Here is an 18,615-nt window from a genome sequence, read left to right as displayed (position 1 = left end):
TCCCCTCTCATCTTAAACCTATGCCCATTAGTTTTAGATTCCCCTACCCTGGGAAAAAGATGAGAAAAGATAAAATTTATGCCCCTCATGATCTTATAAACCCCTACAAGCTCACCCCTCAGCTTCCTATGCTCCAGTGATAAAAGCCCCAGCCTACCTAGCCTCTCATAACTCAAGCCCTCCAGTTCTGGTAACATCTTTGTGAATCTTTTCTGCACCCTTTCCAGCTTAATGACATCCGTCCTTTAGCTAGGCGACCAGAACTGCACACAATATGCGGTCTCACCGACGTCTTGTACAGCTGTAACATGATGTCCTAACTCTTGTACTCAGTGCCCTTACTGATGAAGACAAGCATGCCAAACGCTTTCTTCACCACTTTGTCTACCTGCATCGCCACTTTCAGGGAACGATGCCTCTGTTCTACAACACTCCCTCTAGGCCCTGACATTTACTGTGCAAGTCCTGCACTGGCTTAACTTAGATGCAACACTTTGCACTTGTCTGAGTTAACTTCCATCTGCTATTCCTTGGTCCACTTTCCCAGTTGATCGAGATCCTGTTGTGATCTTGGACAACCTTCTTCACTGTCCACCACCATTAATTTTGGTATTATCTGCAAACTTACTAACCATGCCAAATGCAGTCCTGTCCAAATCGTTAATAAGGATGACCAACAACAGGGAACTCATAACTGATCCCTGCTGCACACCACTGGTGACAGGCTACCAATTGGAAAACCCTCCACTACCACCCTCTGACTCCTGATACCAAGCCACTGCCTCATTTTTCCTCTTTTGCACTATTTATTTTTGTAACTGATAGTAATTTTTGTGCCTTTATGTCTTACACTGCACGGTTGCCACAAGTGGCCAGCTCACCGGGATCCCACATGACTTCACCTTCCAGACCAGCCTACCATGCAGGACCATCCAGCACTGCCAGCCTACCATCACTGGGTTCTGTTCCCCGTGCTCCCTTTAAACTCACCAGGGCTCACTCTCCCATTTCCTTTAAATTCACCTGATTTGCTGAGAAATCTAAATTGCTCTATGATGTGTTAAGAAAATGCAAAATAGAGTTGTTGGACTATTCATAGGAGTAACATCCAATTATCTGGAAAATCTGCCAGTCCAGCACCAAAGTCCCATGGGTGCTGGATTATTGGAGTGTTAATATATTGAATCTGTAGTAGCTTCCAGACCTCAACTTGCCAACCAAAAGAAATGCTCATTCTCATCCATGGCTTGTTATTTAGCCAATTACTTTTGCTACAATTATGTGGGTATTGTTGCAAAGGCTAACATCTATTGCCCATTCCTAATTGCTGTGGAGAAAGTGACGTTCAACCGCTATCTTGTATCTTGGTCCATTGCCACTTGTCCTAGCGGAGATTGCACTGGGGAAGAGTGTTGGACCCAATCATGGTTAATGAACAGTGATACTTCCAAGCCAGGATGATATGCAACTTAGGATGAAGTCTGCAGGGGAAGGTGGCTCCCATGTGTCTGCTGCCCCAGTTTTACTTGTTAGTCGAGATTATGGGTTTGGCAGGAATCGCAAGTAGCCAAAGCAAGTAACTGCAGTGCCTTTTGCAGACAGCACAGAGCGCAGGCACGGGGCACCAGGGAAAGCAAATTTCTGCAATTCAACCTCCTGCTATTTTCACATTTCCAGAGTTGGTAATTGGTTTATTATTGTCACATGTACCAAAGTATAGCGGAAAAACTGTTTTGCATGCCATCCATACAGATCATTTCACAACATCAGGACAAAGCATAAAGGCAGAAGTGACCTCTGCAGCTAACAACAAACATCTCAATAGGAAGCCATGGTAATTAATGTCTTTCCAGCCCTGGGTACCATCTGTGAGCTGGCCACCAAACCTAAGCACAACCTGCTGCTCAGTAACCGAAAGGTCTCTATCTCACCATTCTTCTACATCGCTCCCTGAATCACTGAGGACACCAACTCACATTACTCCTGCAATGCTATCACCATCAGACTCTGCTGCTTGTGACAGCTGAGCTGCCCTCCTGTGAATACAAGAACCCAAAATAGCAAACCCCTGCAGCAGAGAAATCTAAGTATTGTAAATATGAAAACATCTGCAGCACAATTTCTGATGGCTCGAGGTATGTGGAATACTAAAAGTACTTCTGCTAATTCATGGTCTTCCTTAATGCCAGTTTACTGTTTGTTCATATAGAGTTCACCACATTAAAGGAAAATAATCTCATTGCTAAAAATAATGAAAACATGATTAAGTTATTTTTTAACATTATGTTTTGGTGCTGGGGGGTAGCCGTAGAATTTGTAATGCCCTAGACAAATTAACAAGCTCCCAACACATTTTGTTACATAAGTGTACTTACATTAGTGCAATCTGAACAAGCACACGCAAGTATATATCATATTAATCACAATCCCCTTAACACTACAAATTCGTTCAAACGGTCTACAATCCATCTAAAAGGTGAAGCCCCCGGGCTGGAGAGAGTGGCACTGTTGTCAGCACCATAAGGCTGTAAGGTTCTCAAGAGGAGGCAGTTTCTTGGGAGAACCACTCTTTGCCCCCGAAATAGAGCTCAACGCAGCTGGGAATTCCAAACTAACACATGGCACAGCTGCAAACATGACAGCCCTGCTACCTCAGCTTGACTAGGTTAGAGTTTTGGAAACTGAAAGGAGTATTGGTGATTTCTGGCTCACATCCAGACAGTTGTTTTCCCAGTGACTGGATAATTCTCAGCTTGCTTCAATTCTGCAGTGGGGCAATGAAGTGGACAGGAATCAGAAATCAACTAACACCTCAAGTGAAATCCTTATTATTAGCGGATGCAATAGGGTCTTTTAAGAGACTTTTGGATAGGTACATGGAGCTGAGAAAAATAGAGGGCTATGGGTAAGCCTAATAATTTCTAAGGTAGGGACATGTTCGGCACAGCTTTGTGGGCCGAAGGGCCTGAATTGTGCTGCAAGGGTTTTATGTTTCTAATTGATCAAATTCAATAATCTTTCTTCACAGTTTGCTTCCCACTTCCTTTAGTTTTATTTCTTCCACCACTCCAAACACTAACATCTCCCACTCCTGTACAGTTTTGATTTGTTTCTATAATATATTGTTAAGGAGGACATGGCAAGGTCTACATTGTTGATCCGGTCCCAATCGACTCAACTGAGTTGTTCACTGGACCATTTCACAAAGAAGAGTCAGCCACATTGGTGGGTCTGCAGTCAAATATATAGGCTAGACCAAATAGAACATAGAACAGAAGAGCACAGAAACAGGCCTTTCGCCCACGATGTCTGTGCTGAACACAATGCCAAATTAAACTAAATCTCTTCTGGCTGCACATAATCCACATCCCTCCATTTTCTGCATATTCATGTGTCAAACAGCCTCTTAAATGCCACAATTGTATCTGCTTCCACCACCACCCCTGGCAGCCCATTCCAGGCATCTACCACTTCGAGTAAATAAAAACCCTGCCCCGCACATCTCCTTTAAACTTTCCTTCTCTCACCTTAAATGCATTTCTTCTAGCAAAATAGGAAATATTTCCTTTCCAAAGAGGACATTACTGAACCAGATGGCATTTGAACAATAACCTGGTAGTTTTGAAGCCACTATTATAGTACCCTTTCTGGCTCCAGAATATTTAACCAACTAAATTTAAAAGTTGCAGCTGCCTAGGAGTGGATTTGATCTCATTCCTCAGGAACAGTACCCTAGGGCTCTGACGGCCAGTAATTTAAAAACCATGCTGTTGTTACCACACCAATTGCTCATCTCAGTTTTGAAATCATTTACTTTCTTTCAACCTTGCCATTTCATTATATTCCCTTTTCAATTTCCTTACTATATTCTCACTGCTCGAATTCTCTTACTTATCCATTTCCCCCATCTGCTTCAAATTATCCCACTCCAAGCAGCAGGGAGCACAGGTTAATACAGTGCTTGCTTAGGCATATCAAAAAAATAAAATTACCTTTTGGTTTTGATTATTTTATTTCCTGCAGTTATAAACTAGCATTAAAACCTGTAATTTAAGAAACAAAAATTGCAACCAAAATTTTTATAAGTTTACTCTCCGGACTAAAACTGCATTCATTTGTGAGGCATGGACTGTACAAGAAGAATTTATAAAAGCATTTTTCTAAGTACTTGATGGCTCTCCGTGACCAAAGTGTAGTTCCTAATAGCATTGCTTAAAAATAGAACACAAGTGTGAGATTTTTCCAATACAAATGATGTATGCAATCACTCCATTGTAAACCGCATCACTTGGGCCAAAATGCTAAGGATACAAAGATCACATGGTCCCTGTTGAGTTCACCACTGTTTGAACTCATGTTAACTACACAAATGCACACAAGGCAACAGACATCCCTACCGTTGTGCTGTGTGTGTAACCTTGCGTAGGGGTGTGAAGGTTGTGGAAGGGGAGCTCAGCAACAATGCCCAGGGTTACCAACCTTCTGAGCTTCTGCAACAGTCTCCTCAGGCTGCACAGCTGGAGCAGGCTCCTCCGCTGGCCAATTACCCCATTCTTCTGTTGGGGCATTCCAGTCAGAGCTTGGATCGGCTGTTGAAATTCCATCTAAAAAAGCGATGGACAAGAAATCAAATCAATTCGAACAATTGTTACGGAGACACAAGAGACTGCAGGTGCTGGAATCTGGAGCAAAAAACTGCTGGAGGAACTCAGCGGGTCAGGCAGCATCTGTGGAGGTAAATGGACAGTGACTGTTCCAAATGAAGGGCCTCAACCCAAAACGTCGACTGTCCATTTCCCTCCACAGATGCTGCCTGACCCACTGAGTTCCTCCAACAGTTTGTTTATTGAACAATTGTTAAAGCAAGTCAGCTTTAATTTCTGTTAAGGCTGCACATTGGAGAACATAAACAGCTATGATTTAAGGTACAAGGTGCCTTAAAGGACAGACCAATTGGTGTTTAGAGGCTAAAATGTTATACATTGCAATTTTTAAAAATTCAAATGTTCAGCACTAAATATTCCAGCCCGCATCTTAAATTGAACAAGGGAGGCACACAGTTTGTGGGTTCACCACCAACACAGAAACTAATGGATGAACAAAACCACTACTATTTCTACTGATTCCTTCCGTCTCTTTCTTAATGACCTTTAAAAGAGAAACAGCCTATTATAAACGGATAGTTCAAACGGAGTGATCACACTAAGTAACATAGTTTGCTTAGAAAACCATCCAAAGACGGAAATTAAGGCAAGAATAAGAATCAACTTGTCTTCCGTCAAACACACTGCGGAACAGGCGGAAGTTGCAAAGTGAACGTCTCTACTTAAAGACCAAGTACAAATATTTTTAAGTTCTCAATTACATAGAAGTGTTAACAACTTTAAAAGAAAGCTAGAAAGACAAACTGAAGGGAAAGAAGAAACAATCTGGAATATTTTTAAAACTGTATTGGTACTCAGCTGTCATGTTTTAGAGTTAATACTGGCAGAGGACAAAGGACAAATCCCCAAAATAAATACTAGAGGGAATTCTATTACTAGTAAACAACAATTTATAACCACACTGGGGAAAACAGCAATCATAATTGCAACTTGCTATTATGGCTTAATAGATTGGGTCACTTAGCTCTTGATGTGCCCCAGAACAGCTGCCTTTAGATGTGCCTTAGCCTCTCAAAATTACTTGCAGTTCAAAGGCACTGCTGCAAAGGTAATTGGGTGTTAATTTACAGAAGGTTGGGCATTTGTATGCCTTCATGTCAAAAATGGTATCAGATATCTAGTAGTAAATTTAACAACTGGAAATGGGGCAGTGAAGCAAGTAGTTACCATTCAAATACTGGTTAACAACCTTGGTATTGATGGCAATAGGAGACTGAGGGGTGACCGTAGAGGTTTATAAAATTATGAGGGGCATAGATAGGGTAGATAGTCTTCTTTGATGGGAGTCTAAAACTAGAGAGCATAGGTTAACAGTGAGAGGAGCAAGATTTAAAAGCCAACGAGAATTCAACCAACTTTTGCTCCTCCTCTCCCAAAGTGTCAACTTCACAAGGGTGGCATGCTCTACGATACTTGTCTCAACGGCCATTTCCTCACATTTAAAAAGTGTAGTGTCAACCTATATACCATCCAACCTTTGGGTGGGTCTGGGAATTGTGGGGAGTGGGAGCAAGGCAAAGAAAATGCTGACAGCTAACCATTTGTAAAGAACAATTTACTTTCAACACAGGTTTCTATTTAGCAAACATTCCAAAGCAATTTGTTAGCCATTCTAAAAGAGAAGCCAACTGAGCCACAGTCTTTACTCACTGAACTAAATTGAAAAGTTTCTTGCTGCCTGAACCTAATTCTTAAATAGAAATTTCCATAACAAAACCTGCTTCCAATTTAATCATACTAGTTCAAGTTTATATACCAATTCTAATAGAACAGAAGCCTTTTAATGACATGCCTCTTATATATTCTGCCAACAAAATTAATTAATACAATCACCACTAATTTATGATCAGCTGGCAGCTATGGTAGGCCATAATAATTTAACTACCCTTTCTGGCTTTTCCTTCTCTTAGTCATCATACAATTTTAACATGTTTAGTACTCTTAATTTAAAATAAAACACGCAACATACTTATCCCAGACCACGCATCATCAATGGAGCTGGGAGCTGGGTTAGCATCCCACTGATGGTCAGTAGTGCTTGGCTGGGGAGCTGGTTCACTGGTGGTACCTGTTAGAAAGGAGGAGGAGGAACTTGTACATGATCAAAATGTCTTAAAATTACAGGTTTCAAACACAGCTCCTCAAAATGACAGAACACCTCAGTCTAGATTTTGTTCCACTTGTGGGATATTCTTAAGAAAAAACATTGTTGATCAGTCATACAGTCAGAATCCTTCAATTGCCCATGTCCTCGCTGATCACTGTATCATCAATACTAGTCCCATTTACCTGCATTTGGGCTGCACATCGCTCTGCCTTGGCCATTCAAGTACCTGACTAGATGTTTCTTAAAAATTGTCTCCACCACATCATCAGGCAACGTATTCCAGATTCCAAGCACTCTGTGTGGGGGGAAACGGCCCCTCAGATCCACCGTAAACTGCCTCTCATCTTGTGTTTTAGACACCCCCACCATGGGAAAAGATTGTTACTACCTACCTTATCCCCATAGTTTGCTTGTTTTTAAGCAAAAAATTACTTGCATTCTAATGCTTGACTTTTTTTTTAAAATAATGTTTTGATTGTAACAGATTATTAACCAACTGAGAGTCAAGAATGTGACAAGGCTTTTTAATTCAAAGTTTGGGAAAGTTCTCTCCCCACCCGCCCCCGCCCCAGGGCAAAAAAAGGTGCAGCATTTGACTAGTGACAAAAAAAATCAAATATTGCAGGATGGGGGGGGGGGGGGGGGGGGGGTGGAATAACCAGCTCATTACCAATCTTAAACAGAATTATCATTGCAAGTCACAATTATTAAGTTCTGATGAAAGTTCCAAATTTTACAGCAGACTTCCAGTACCTGCAGAATTCTGCTTTTGCTTTCTGAGGAAAGATCTGACCGGAAATATTAACCTTATTTCCCCTACATAAATGCTGCATGACCTGCTGAGTGTTTCTAGCATTGTTGAGTGAAATTAAACACACAATGTAATGCTGTGAATATTTTAGCAAAGAATAGTTATTCATTCATTGCTCAATCATTCTCAATTTCAGTTTGCCACTTTCTTTTTACAAATAAAAACTTTACATTCAAAATGTGTTCTACAGCCTCCAAAAACTCAGTCACAATCTTCAAGGGCCATTGAGGTCTCTGATTTAATTTAGAAATAATACTCATACCATCTAAAAAAAAAGTTACCAAGTTTGATTTGGCCAAAGTTGTCATCACGGGATGACCGAGAATGATTTAGACCATTTATTTTCAAATAAGAATCAGAGCTGGACAAACATTTTCTCACTGTTCCAACAAGCAAAACAATGCCACAATGACAGCAATGTGTAGTTCCATCTCTATTCCAGATATAGACACAAATAAACAGGAACAAATCATTCAGTCAGAGCCATACAGCAGAGAAACATGCCCTTCAGTCCAACTCGTCCAGGCCGATCAACCTGCCTTCCTGAGCTAGCCCCATTTGCCTGCCTTTGGCCCCATCCCGCTAATCCTTTCCTATCCACGTACCTGTCCAAGTGCCTTTCAAATGTTGTATTTGTACCCACCTCTACAACCTCCTCTGGCAGCTCCTTCCACATACCCACCACCCTCTGTGAAAAACCTGCCCCCTCTGGTCCCTTTTAAATCTCTCCCTTCTCACCTTAAACCTATGCCCTCTAGTTTTAGACTCTCCTATGCTGGAAAAAAGACTGTGGCCATCCACCTTATCTGTGCCTCTCATTATTTTATAAGCCTCTAGAAGGTCACTTCTCAGCCTCTTTCACTCCAGAGAAAACAGTTCCAGACTATCCAGTCTCTCCTTATAACTCAAGCCCTCCAGTCCTGGCAGCATCATTGTGAATGCTTTCTGCACCCTCTCTAGCTTAATCACATCCTTCCTATAGTGTGGTGACCAGAACTGTACACAATATTCCAGGTCCGGTCTCACCAATGTTCTTTACAGCTGTAATATTGGTATTCATTGTTCCATCCCATGAAAACAAGCTGCTTCACCACCTTGTCTACCTGTGTCAGCACTTTCAGGGAACTTCTACCTCTAGCCTGCTCTGTTTGACAACACCCCTGAGGGCCCTGCCATTTACTGTGCAAGTCCTGCCCTTCTTTAACTTCCCAAAATGCACCACTTCACACTTGTCCAAGTTAAGTTCCTTTTCCCACTTTCCCAGCTGATCTAGATCCTGTTGTAACCTTAAACAACCTTCTTCACTGTCCACTTCTCTGCTATTCAATTGGAAGGTGTTGTGAGACAAGTTTGAGGTCTCGAAAGTGAAGGACTCTGAACACAGTCTGGCAAGGAAAGATTTTATTTACAAAGGCAAATGCGGGTAAAGATAATGAGGGCAACACATGCACCAGTGATAGCACGTGTGGGAAAATCGCAACAGGGGTAAAATACATGTACACACACAACGAACTGGGTACAAACGATCAAGGAAAAGCGCTACGCTACCCGCCACCCCTTGACTCAGTGCAGGCACGGCCCCACGCCCAGGGAATCCTAACTTAAGATGCTTCTAAACCTGTTGAGGTGCACAGCTTACTGGTGGTCTCTCCAGCGTTGTTGCACAATTCCTCTGGGGCAACAAAGAGACAGAACCAACACATGGAGCACTCTTTATACTGCTGGAGGGCTGGGGGTGGCCCAGCCCAGGTAGTTCGAACAGAGCAATGGCCCGGGGCCAGGTACAAAGGTGTTTACCGAGGCCAATCATCAGGTGTGCCCTGATGGGTGGGGGTGGAGCCAAGCCTTGATTGACAGTGGTGTGGCTTTCAACCAGGTGCTGGGCTGTGCTGTCATGTGACAGCCTCGGCTCTCCACAATACAGAAAGTAGCTGACCTACGCTAGGAATCCTCCCACAGATGCGGTCTGACCTGTTAAGGATTCCCAGCATTTTCTATTTCTAGTTTAGATTTCCAGCATCTGCAGTTATTTTGACTTTCACCAAACCATGTATTTGGCTTTGCTCCACATCTCTTCTAGCAGTCACAGAACCAGGAAGCTTTCATCATTTGGGCAACTGCACTTCATTTTATATCTTTAAGTATTCTCATCCAAGTAATAGCACTTGATCACCCGGCGTAGCTCAAGAAACCAGCTTGCCAATGAATACAATTAGAAGGAACTCATCCATAATGTATGCCTATGTTTAGTCTGCACCACAGCTACAGGGTAGGTTAGGTCAGAGACATAAATAGTGTTGGTTGACTACAAAGTATTTGCCAATTCCAGAAGCAGTTGAGGGCTTAATGACTTCAAATTTAGCTATGTGGCCACAGCATTCAGGACAAGAAACCAAACCGAGGGCTGATGCCCAATAATAATAGTTCATCTTTATCTAAAAAGTGTCAATGCCAATTTTTGGAAGCTTGTTCCAACTTCAACTGAGACTTTGCCTACATTATAACAATGATTTTACCAGAAAAGTAATGATTTGGCTGTTAAGCATTTAAGGTACTGAACAAGAGAACAGGTGGAGAGGGTGCTGAGGAGATTCACTGGGATGCTGCCAGTATGGGAGCATTTCAGTTATAAGGAGAGACTGAATAGGCCAGGTTTATTTTCCTTGATGCAAATGAAGCTGAGGGGTGACCTGATGGAGGTCTATAAGGGGGATAGACAGTAAAAATCTTTTATCGCCTGATGGGTGTGTCTAGGACAAGAGGGCCTAGGTTTAAGATGAGAGGTAGGAGGTTTAGTGGGGATTTGAAGGGGAATTTCCTCCCCCCCCAGAGGGTGGTTGGAATCTGGAAGCTGTTGCCTTAAGAGGTGGTGGAGGCAAACACACACACACAATATTTAAGAAGCATCTAGACAAGTACTTAAATTGCCTAGGCACAGAAGGCTCTGGACCTAATGTAGATATATAGGACTGGTGTAGATGGGCATGTTGAGCCGAAGAGGCTGTTTTTGTGCTGCACCACTGCGTATTTGCATCTTAACTTACTCCTTTCTTTGCAAATGATGCCATTGAGCAATGGAAGGGAAAACTATATAATTTATTTTTAAAACATCCAAGCAAGAATCACTCAGCCTCAAACTAAAATAGCTTTCCCTGGGTGTTTCTGCAAGTAAATTTGAATAGGGAGCTAGCAGGCATCAGACAATTTCGGATTCAAGAACTTCCAGGTAAGATCAAGCAAGGACAAGTAGATCAGACCAGCAACATGCATTGTTTTCAATACAGAAACACTGTTCTCTAACAAGCCAATGTGGAGGTATTCCGTTCACCACAATCTATGTTATACAACCTCTGTACGACTAGAAATTTAACCACCAATTGTGCAAGATTTACCAGTTTCTATGTCATCGGGAACATAAAAGTTAAACAAAAGTTCAGACACTTGATATAGTTGCATGCAAAAAGGCACACTGCCAAATCACTGATACAACTGATCGATAATGCAATTGCATAACACAAACATGACACGACAAATTTCTAACTCGACGTTGACAAAGCAGTTGATTCGAAAGAGCTTTCAGATTAAATGTCAGAGACTGATTCAATACTTACTGGCCACTGAGACTTTTGCCCCATGAGAGAAAGATGGTTTCTGCTCTGAGGAATTCATCCTTTCATTGACCCCTGCCCAAGCACCTGCAAAAGAAGAACAAAGTAAAGTAGCAATACACAAAAGTTGCTGGAGGAACTCAGCAGGTCAGGCAGCATCTATGGAGGGAAATAAACAGTCAACGTTTTGGGCCTATTCTTCATCAGGACTGGAAAGGAAGAGGGCAGACCCCAGAATAAGACAGTGGGGGGAGGGGGAGGAGCACACACAGGCAGATGATAGGCGAGTTCAGGTGAGAGGGGGAAGGTAGGTGGGTGGGGGATGATGATGCTGCTATTACAGCGCCAGCGATTGGGGTTCGATTCCTGCCGCTGTCTGTAAGGAGTTTGTACATTCTCCCGTGTCTGCTTGGGTTTCCTCCAGATGCTCGGGTTTCCTCCCACATTCTAAAAAGATGTACGGTAGGTTAATTTGGGTTTAAAGTGGGTGGCACAGACTCGTTGGGCCAGAAGGGCCTGTTACCACGCTGTAAATAAAATTCAAAAGATTTAAAAAAAAAGCTGAGAGGTGATAGTTAGAAGAGGCAAAGGGCTGAAGAAGGAGGAATCCAGTAGGAGGGCAGTGGACCATGGAATAAAGGATGGGGAAGGGGAGGAGAGGAGATGGGCAGGTCATCAAGGCGGAGGAAGGAATAAGGAAAGACAAAGGAGTTTTGGGGGGGGGGTTACCAGAAATTGGAGAAATCAATGTTGAGGCCATCAGGTTGGAGACTCTCAGGGCAGAATATGAGGTGTTGTTCCTCCAACCTGCATCTGGGTACTATGTGGCAGTAGAGGAAGCCATGGGTAGACATATCGGTATGGGAGAGGGATGTGGAATTGAAGTGGGGTGGCCACTGGGAGATCCTGGCTGTTACGGCGGACAGAGTGAAGGTGCCCGACAAAGCGGTCACCCAATCTGCATCAGGTCTCACCGATGTACAGGAGGCCGCACCAGGGGCGCCGGATGCAATAAATGACACCCTCGGACTCACAGGTGAAGCGCTGCCTCACCTGGAAGGATTGTCTGGGACTCTGAATGGTGGTGACGGAGGAGGTGTAGGGACAGGTGTAGCACTTGGTGCGGTTACAGGCATAAGTGCCAGGCGTGTTATCAGTGGGGAGGGACGAGTGGATAAGGGAGCCGCGGAGAGCATGGTCCCTGCGGAAAGCAGAGAGAGGGGCTGAGGGGAAGATGTGTCTGGTGGTAGGATCCTGTTGGAGGTGGCGGAAGTTGCAGAGAATGATGTGTTGGATGCAGAGGCTCGTGGGGTGATAGGTGAGGACAAGGGGAACCGTCCCTGTTATGTCGGGGGGGGGGAGGGGACGGAGGGCAGACGTGCGGGTAAGGGCAGCATTGATGGTGATGGAAGGGAAACCCCAGTTACTGAAAAAGGAGAACATCTCTGATGTCCTAGAATGGAAAGCCTCATCATGGGAACAGATGCGGCAGAGGGGGAGGAACTGGAAGAAGGGGATGGCGTCCTTACAAGTTACAGGGTGGGAAGAGGTAACTGTGGGAGTCAGTGGGTTTGTCGAAGACGTCCGTGGTTAATCCGTCTCCGGAGATGGAGACAGAGAGACCCAGAAGGGGGAGAGAAATAAAGTAGGTCAAGTCTGTCTGTGAAAGAATTTGACTCGCATAACATCTTTAGCTTAATCGAATCATCCCCGGATGCTATTTGAGCCATGCAAATTCATTAGAGCAAATAAGAACCCTCTTAAAAGAGAGAAACAAATGACAAACAAGATCAGAAATAACTTTGTGACACAAGGGACTGCAGATGCTGGAATCTGGAGCAACACACAAAGGCACTGGAGGAACTCAGCGGGTCAGGCAGCATCTGTAGGGGGAAATGGACAGTTGATGTTTCGGGTTGAGATCCTTCATCAGGACAAGTTGTAAACAATACAGCAATGAGGTCAGGTATCACACAGCAGAGAAAGTGCCTAAGCTTTGCAAATAGCTCCATTAAAGAAAAAAAATCTTTAGCTACACAAAGTTTTTGAGTGGCCACAAAATCCTGATGTAACAAGTTTAATTCCATTCCCCACTCAGTCACCTGCCTAGCTGGGCATTAACAGAAAATCTGAGAAATGCTTGCAGCATGCCAGACATCATTTGGATAGAAACCTGAAGCCTTAGGTTATCTAAGCTTATTTGGAAAAAGAACAGGACAGGACCCAGATGCACCTACCTTTACCAAATAGTTGAACACATTCCCAACTTAAAATAGGTAGATGTGATTAAAGTCTTCAAATTTAGAATGAACCTTTAACTCGAAGAATATTTTCAAACTGTTAGTGTTAAATATGGAAATGACAACTTTAAAAAAAATGCTGCACGTCATACTGTAATCTAAAGTCCCAGATCTTATCCTAAAGGCTAAGATCCAAGTGTACTGTTTCACTACCTCTCTCATTTATAAAGCAATTGAATAACATTTCTAAAACCCTCACACTTAATTAGGGTTCTATTTCATACACATTGAGAACAAAAATGACACCTCCTTGCCAACTTCCATTTGTAGCAAACAAATGTAAACATGGAAGTCCCAAATCACAAGGTCACCTTCACTTAATCAGCAAAAAAAGACACCTCAAACTGCCGAGTTTCCTTCCAATTTTTTAACCTTCCCTTCAGTTCTTTCTTTTGAAAGGAACCCACTATTTGAAGAACAAAGATCTGTTTAAAGCACTATTTTAAATTGTGGCAAGAATCTCAAATCAAGGGATTATCTATGAATAATATAATCCTTTGTTGTATCTTGTATTTTGAAGGCTGCTATTAAATACACATACACTGAAAATGTATTCCCCATTCTAACTGTACTTTCAGCAAATGGCCAGCAGCTAGAGAAGGTGAACAGGTCAAAATCCAAAAATCATGAATTTGGCGTCTGATTTTTAGTTTCACATCTATTGAATGTGACTGGGTTCCTTTTTTGACCACCAAGCAAACTAGCTAGGATTCCTAGAAGTGTAGACACAAGAGACTGCAGATGCTGGAATCTAGAGCAAAAAAAATCAAACTACTGGAGGAACTCAGTGGGTCAGGCAGCATCTATGGAGGGAAATGGACATTGACCCGAAACACCAATTGTCCATTTCCCTCTACAGATGTTGCCTGACTTGCTGAGTCCCTCCAGCAGTTTGATATTTTTGTTCCTCGAGGTGTATTTCAGTGCAATGCTTGCGATTAAATGTTGGTTTCCCCATACAAATAGTCAATGGACAATCATTTCCCAAACAGCACTCAAGGACCTTTAATGTGCATCTTACACTACATTCAGTGGGTATGAAACTAAATAGGATCCACAAGGTTTAATGATTAGCCCAAACTACTGGCCAGTTGTTCAGCAAGTAGTCAGGATTTGGAATTTTACTTTGTTTTGTTCAATTACAGGTTCATGGGATGTAGATGTCGCTGACAATGCTGACATTCATTGTCCATACACGGTTAAGAACAACAGACTTCTTTCAGAGGGGCTTTTGTGAAACAATTTTTTTTTAGGACTGCCTGCTTTTTTTTGTTATCTAGACCAGATTTTTTTTCCTTTGTAATTTCAGAATTGATTAATTAATTGAATTTAAATTCCCCGGATGCTGTGGTCGAATTCAAACTCGGGTCTATGGTCAATGGCACAGAACTCTGTCTGCTAATCCAGTAAGTTAACTACCATACTCATGAATGCATTTGCTCAAAAGGCAATGGATGGAGATTCAATAGTAGCCTTCAGAATGGAATTGGCCAATTACTGTAGAGAAAAAGTTTGGGAATACAAGCAACACAATTGAATTATTGCATGAAAAAGCCACGCTGACCTGACAGGAGCAATGACCTTCGTGTTATTAGTATTACTTATTCTCTTGTTTAATGACCTTTTCATTAATTATTCTGCTCATTGTTCAAAGAAGAATTATTTTGGCCAAATAGTGCAAAATGAAAACTAATAATTAATAGACTTTCTAGTAAAATAGAAAGATCCACATGATTAGACATAAATTTATTAACTCCAGCTGGTCTTTAAGAGTACATTCCTTTGTAAAACAGAGCAGTAACTGAATGTTAAATATCTGAATGTGTGTCAACTTGTGAGCAGTCGCAAACAGTCTGTGACGTAGTGGCTGTTCTAATGGTGTGACCTCAGACAACAAGTTTTTTACTCATCAATAGATGTCACCACAGGAGAACCTGACCTCATCTTCATTCCACAGTACATGGATAGCACTCAACAGCAAAACCTGTTTCCTGTCATTAGCTGATAGGACATTCAGGGACGTTGGTATCCAAATGCCAGCTGAGATTTATAGACTAGTGAACTCAACCAGAGCAGCACAGCATTACAGCTAATAGAGCTGCTGCCTCACAGGTCCAGTGACCCACATCCAATCCTGACCTCCGGTGCTGTCTGTGTGGAGTTTGCACAGTCTCCCTGTGACCATGCAGATTGCCCCTGGATGCTCCAGTTTCCTCCAACATCTCAAAAGACGATTAGGTTAATTGGCCACTGTAAACTGTCCCTAGTGTGTAGGTGAGTGGTAGAATCTGGGGGGAGTTGATGGGAATGTGGGAAGAATAAAACAATGTTAATGTAGGATTAGTGTAAGTGGGTGCTTGATGGTCAGTGTGGCCACAGTAGGCTGAAGAGCCAGTTTCTGTGCCATATTACTCCATGACGGAGATCTTTTACCTCCCATAGCTCAACATCAATGCAAAACTTCACCTACAAAACTGTCTGGAAGTTATCAAATTGAAGGTGCACCACCCTCAGGTGGACACAAAAGACCGCATGATAAGACCAAGGGAGCCAAGATCTGGGACCTTGCTGTGTACAAAGTGGCAGTACATTACAACAATGAAAATATTTCAAAGAGATTTCCTTCAAATTACCTTGGGTCATCCTGAATAAAAGTTACTTCATGTTAAATGAAATAACCTCCTTCGCTCTAATCGATTGTAAATTAAGAGCCCAAACTCAAAGCTGAAGAACACTCACCAATGCTGGGGAAAAGGGCGTGCTCACTCCAAGTCTTGTCGACCAGGGGCACAGTCCATTCTTTAGCCCCCGCACTGGTATCGCCATGCTCCTGACCCCAAGCAGGCTGATCTGGGTTTCTTTTTGCATTGGGCAGGACAGGGATTTGCCGCCATTTGTCTTCCTTGGTTGCATTAACCGGAGCGGGCAGTTTCACTGGGATATCACACCAACCTCCTCCATTCACTGCTTGCTGTTCACCCCACCCAGGAGCAACTTTGAAGAAAAAGAACACCCATTAAGCCTTATTAAAACGAAATACCTAAATCACATTTGTAACTCATTTCAAAGGCATTAAGATGCATTTTACAACAGAAACCTACATCAAGATTCATTGATAGTAAAAGTAATCTATGTTAGTTGTACTCATTTCTGAATCCAAGTAAATTAATCCCACCCACCAAAGTTACCCATTTCACACCAACTATAGCCTTAGGGCTGAATATCAAGGATGCCAACCTAATCTTTGATTACTTCTTCACCAACACCACCTCTTTCCAAAATCATCTTTGGTTATGAGACCATCTGGGATAAAATTGATAAAAAATATCTACGCAAATTCAATAAAAAAATTAGCATTCAAAATACAAGTAGAGATGAGAATTACACAAACACTTCTCAATGGAAGCAGCATACAACTTCAAGACATTTCCGCACCTCGACAAAGCCCTGAACTAAGCATCCAACACATCCATCTCACCCCGTATCGGGTTGCATACAATTTCCTGCATCAGATCATTGTTTATTTCACCAAGTCCTGCTATTAATGACCAACCTGCTGTTTCGACTGCTTTGGCCTTCCGTGACCCAAGCCCAGATGGGGCTTGTGTGTGCTGCTGAGTAGAAATTCCTTCAGATCCACCTGCTGGAAGACTGGAATCCATGGAAGAAGTATCACTTATCCCTTTATCGCGCCTGCGTTGTCGCTGCTTTTCCCGGCTACTGATTTTGGTTTCCCATGCACCTGTAAATGAACCAAATAAACCCCATAACAAACATACACATTTTCCTCACCATTAAAAAAGGCAGTAGGGTGAACAACCAAAGGGTAACAATTGAGATCCAAAAGGCAGGGGAGTGAATCTAATTGCAAGGAGTTGGATCACTCCTGGCCAGTCTGAAAGTAGCCTCAAAATCTCGACCCGGCCATAACTTTGTAAATTGGTTTATTATTGAGGTACAGTGAAAAAAACTTGTCTTGCATACCATCCATACAGATCATTTCATTACAACAGTGCATTGAGGTAGTACAAGGGCAAATAACAGAGTGCAGAATAAAAAGTATTACAGTTACAGAGGAAGTGCAGTGCAGGCAGACAATAAGGTGCAAGGCCATGACGAGGTAGATTGTGAGGTCAAGAATCCACCTTATCATACTGGGGAACCGTTCAGAGCATCCAACACATTTCCCATTGCTTGTCGGGTTGCATAAATGTTCTTGCATCAGGTGTTCATCATCACTAAATCCGTTCTCTGGTGAGAAACCTCCTGCTTCTACCGCTCTCGTCTTCCTATGACTGAGCCCAGCTGAGACTTGCACGTGCTGCTGAGAACAAACTGCATGACCCTGCAGTCCTGATGGAGGGTCTCGACCCGAAACATTGGCCGTTCCTTTGCCTCCACAGATGCCACTTGACCCACTGACTTCCTCCGGCAGTTTGTTTTATGCCCCGAATTCTTTTTTATTTCACGTTTCCAGCAACTGAAGTGTTTTGCATCACAGGTCCAGCCATTTTGTTCCTCTCTTCTGCCCTCATTCACCTTCCTCTACCCAGCCCTCTGCCAGACAGCTTAGCTGCAGTTCACAAGGTTTCACCACCCTCTCTCTCAGCCAGCACCACTGCCTTTTGCCTCAGTCAATCTCCCTTGGTATCCACTTTATTAGAGACATTCCCTTGGTTGTCTTCACCCCTCCCCCTTCTCTGCAACTTAAGATACGTTTTCTAACTTTTAATCACTGTGATTCAAGGTCTTCAAACTGAAAAATTAAGTTTTTCTCTCTCCTCAGATACTGCCTGACCTGCTGGGTGCTTCCAGCATTTTTAATTGAACACCTTGTTCATACAGCATGGGCCAAACGACCACCTTTATCGTGGGGCCCTTTATAATTCTATAAACGCAAACACGGAAGAACGGAATCAAATGGAAAGACCCTGCAGGTTGCAATGAGCCTCTTTCAATGCTTTGAAACTTTTACTATGAGAGTAATCAATAAGATTATCTATGATAGTAATCGTTAAGCTTGCATTTTACTCAATATACAGCAAGCTTAACTGGCAAAAAAACTCCCGACATCTGACTCAGTACCCAACTCTACATAAATAGTTGTATCTTTATTTTTTAAAAA

General features: G+C 42.7%; 1 protein-coding gene across 1 annotated transcript in view; it reads right to left on the bottom strand.

The window, feature by feature from the left end:
• mtdha (metadherin a) overlaps positions 1-18,615 on the bottom strand; it is a 71,358-nt gene that overhangs the window by 15,806 nt on the left and 36,937 nt on the right. Inside the window, exons 4-8 of the mRNA XM_052023535.1 lie at positions 17,044-17,232; positions 16,230-16,484; positions 11,194-11,277; positions 6,634-6,732; positions 4,480-4,604 (exon numbers count right to left, since the gene is read on the bottom strand). Coding sequence (XP_051879495.1) covers positions 4,480-4,604; positions 6,634-6,732; positions 11,194-11,277; positions 16,230-16,484; positions 17,044-17,232 — 752 coding nt within the window. The remainder of the gene's footprint in view (positions 1-4,479; positions 4,605-6,633; positions 6,733-11,193; positions 11,278-16,229; positions 16,485-17,043; positions 17,233-18,615) is intronic.

This window comes from Pristis pectinata, chromosome 9 (assembly GCF_009764475.1).
Source record: "Pristis pectinata isolate sPriPec2 chromosome 9, sPriPec2.1.pri, whole genome shotgun sequence".
In the NCBI taxonomy this organism is placed as follows: Eukaryota; Metazoa; Chordata; class Chondrichthyes; order Rhinopristiformes; family Pristidae; genus Pristis; species Pristis pectinata.
This window is presented reverse-complemented; position numbering and strand designations above follow the sequence as displayed.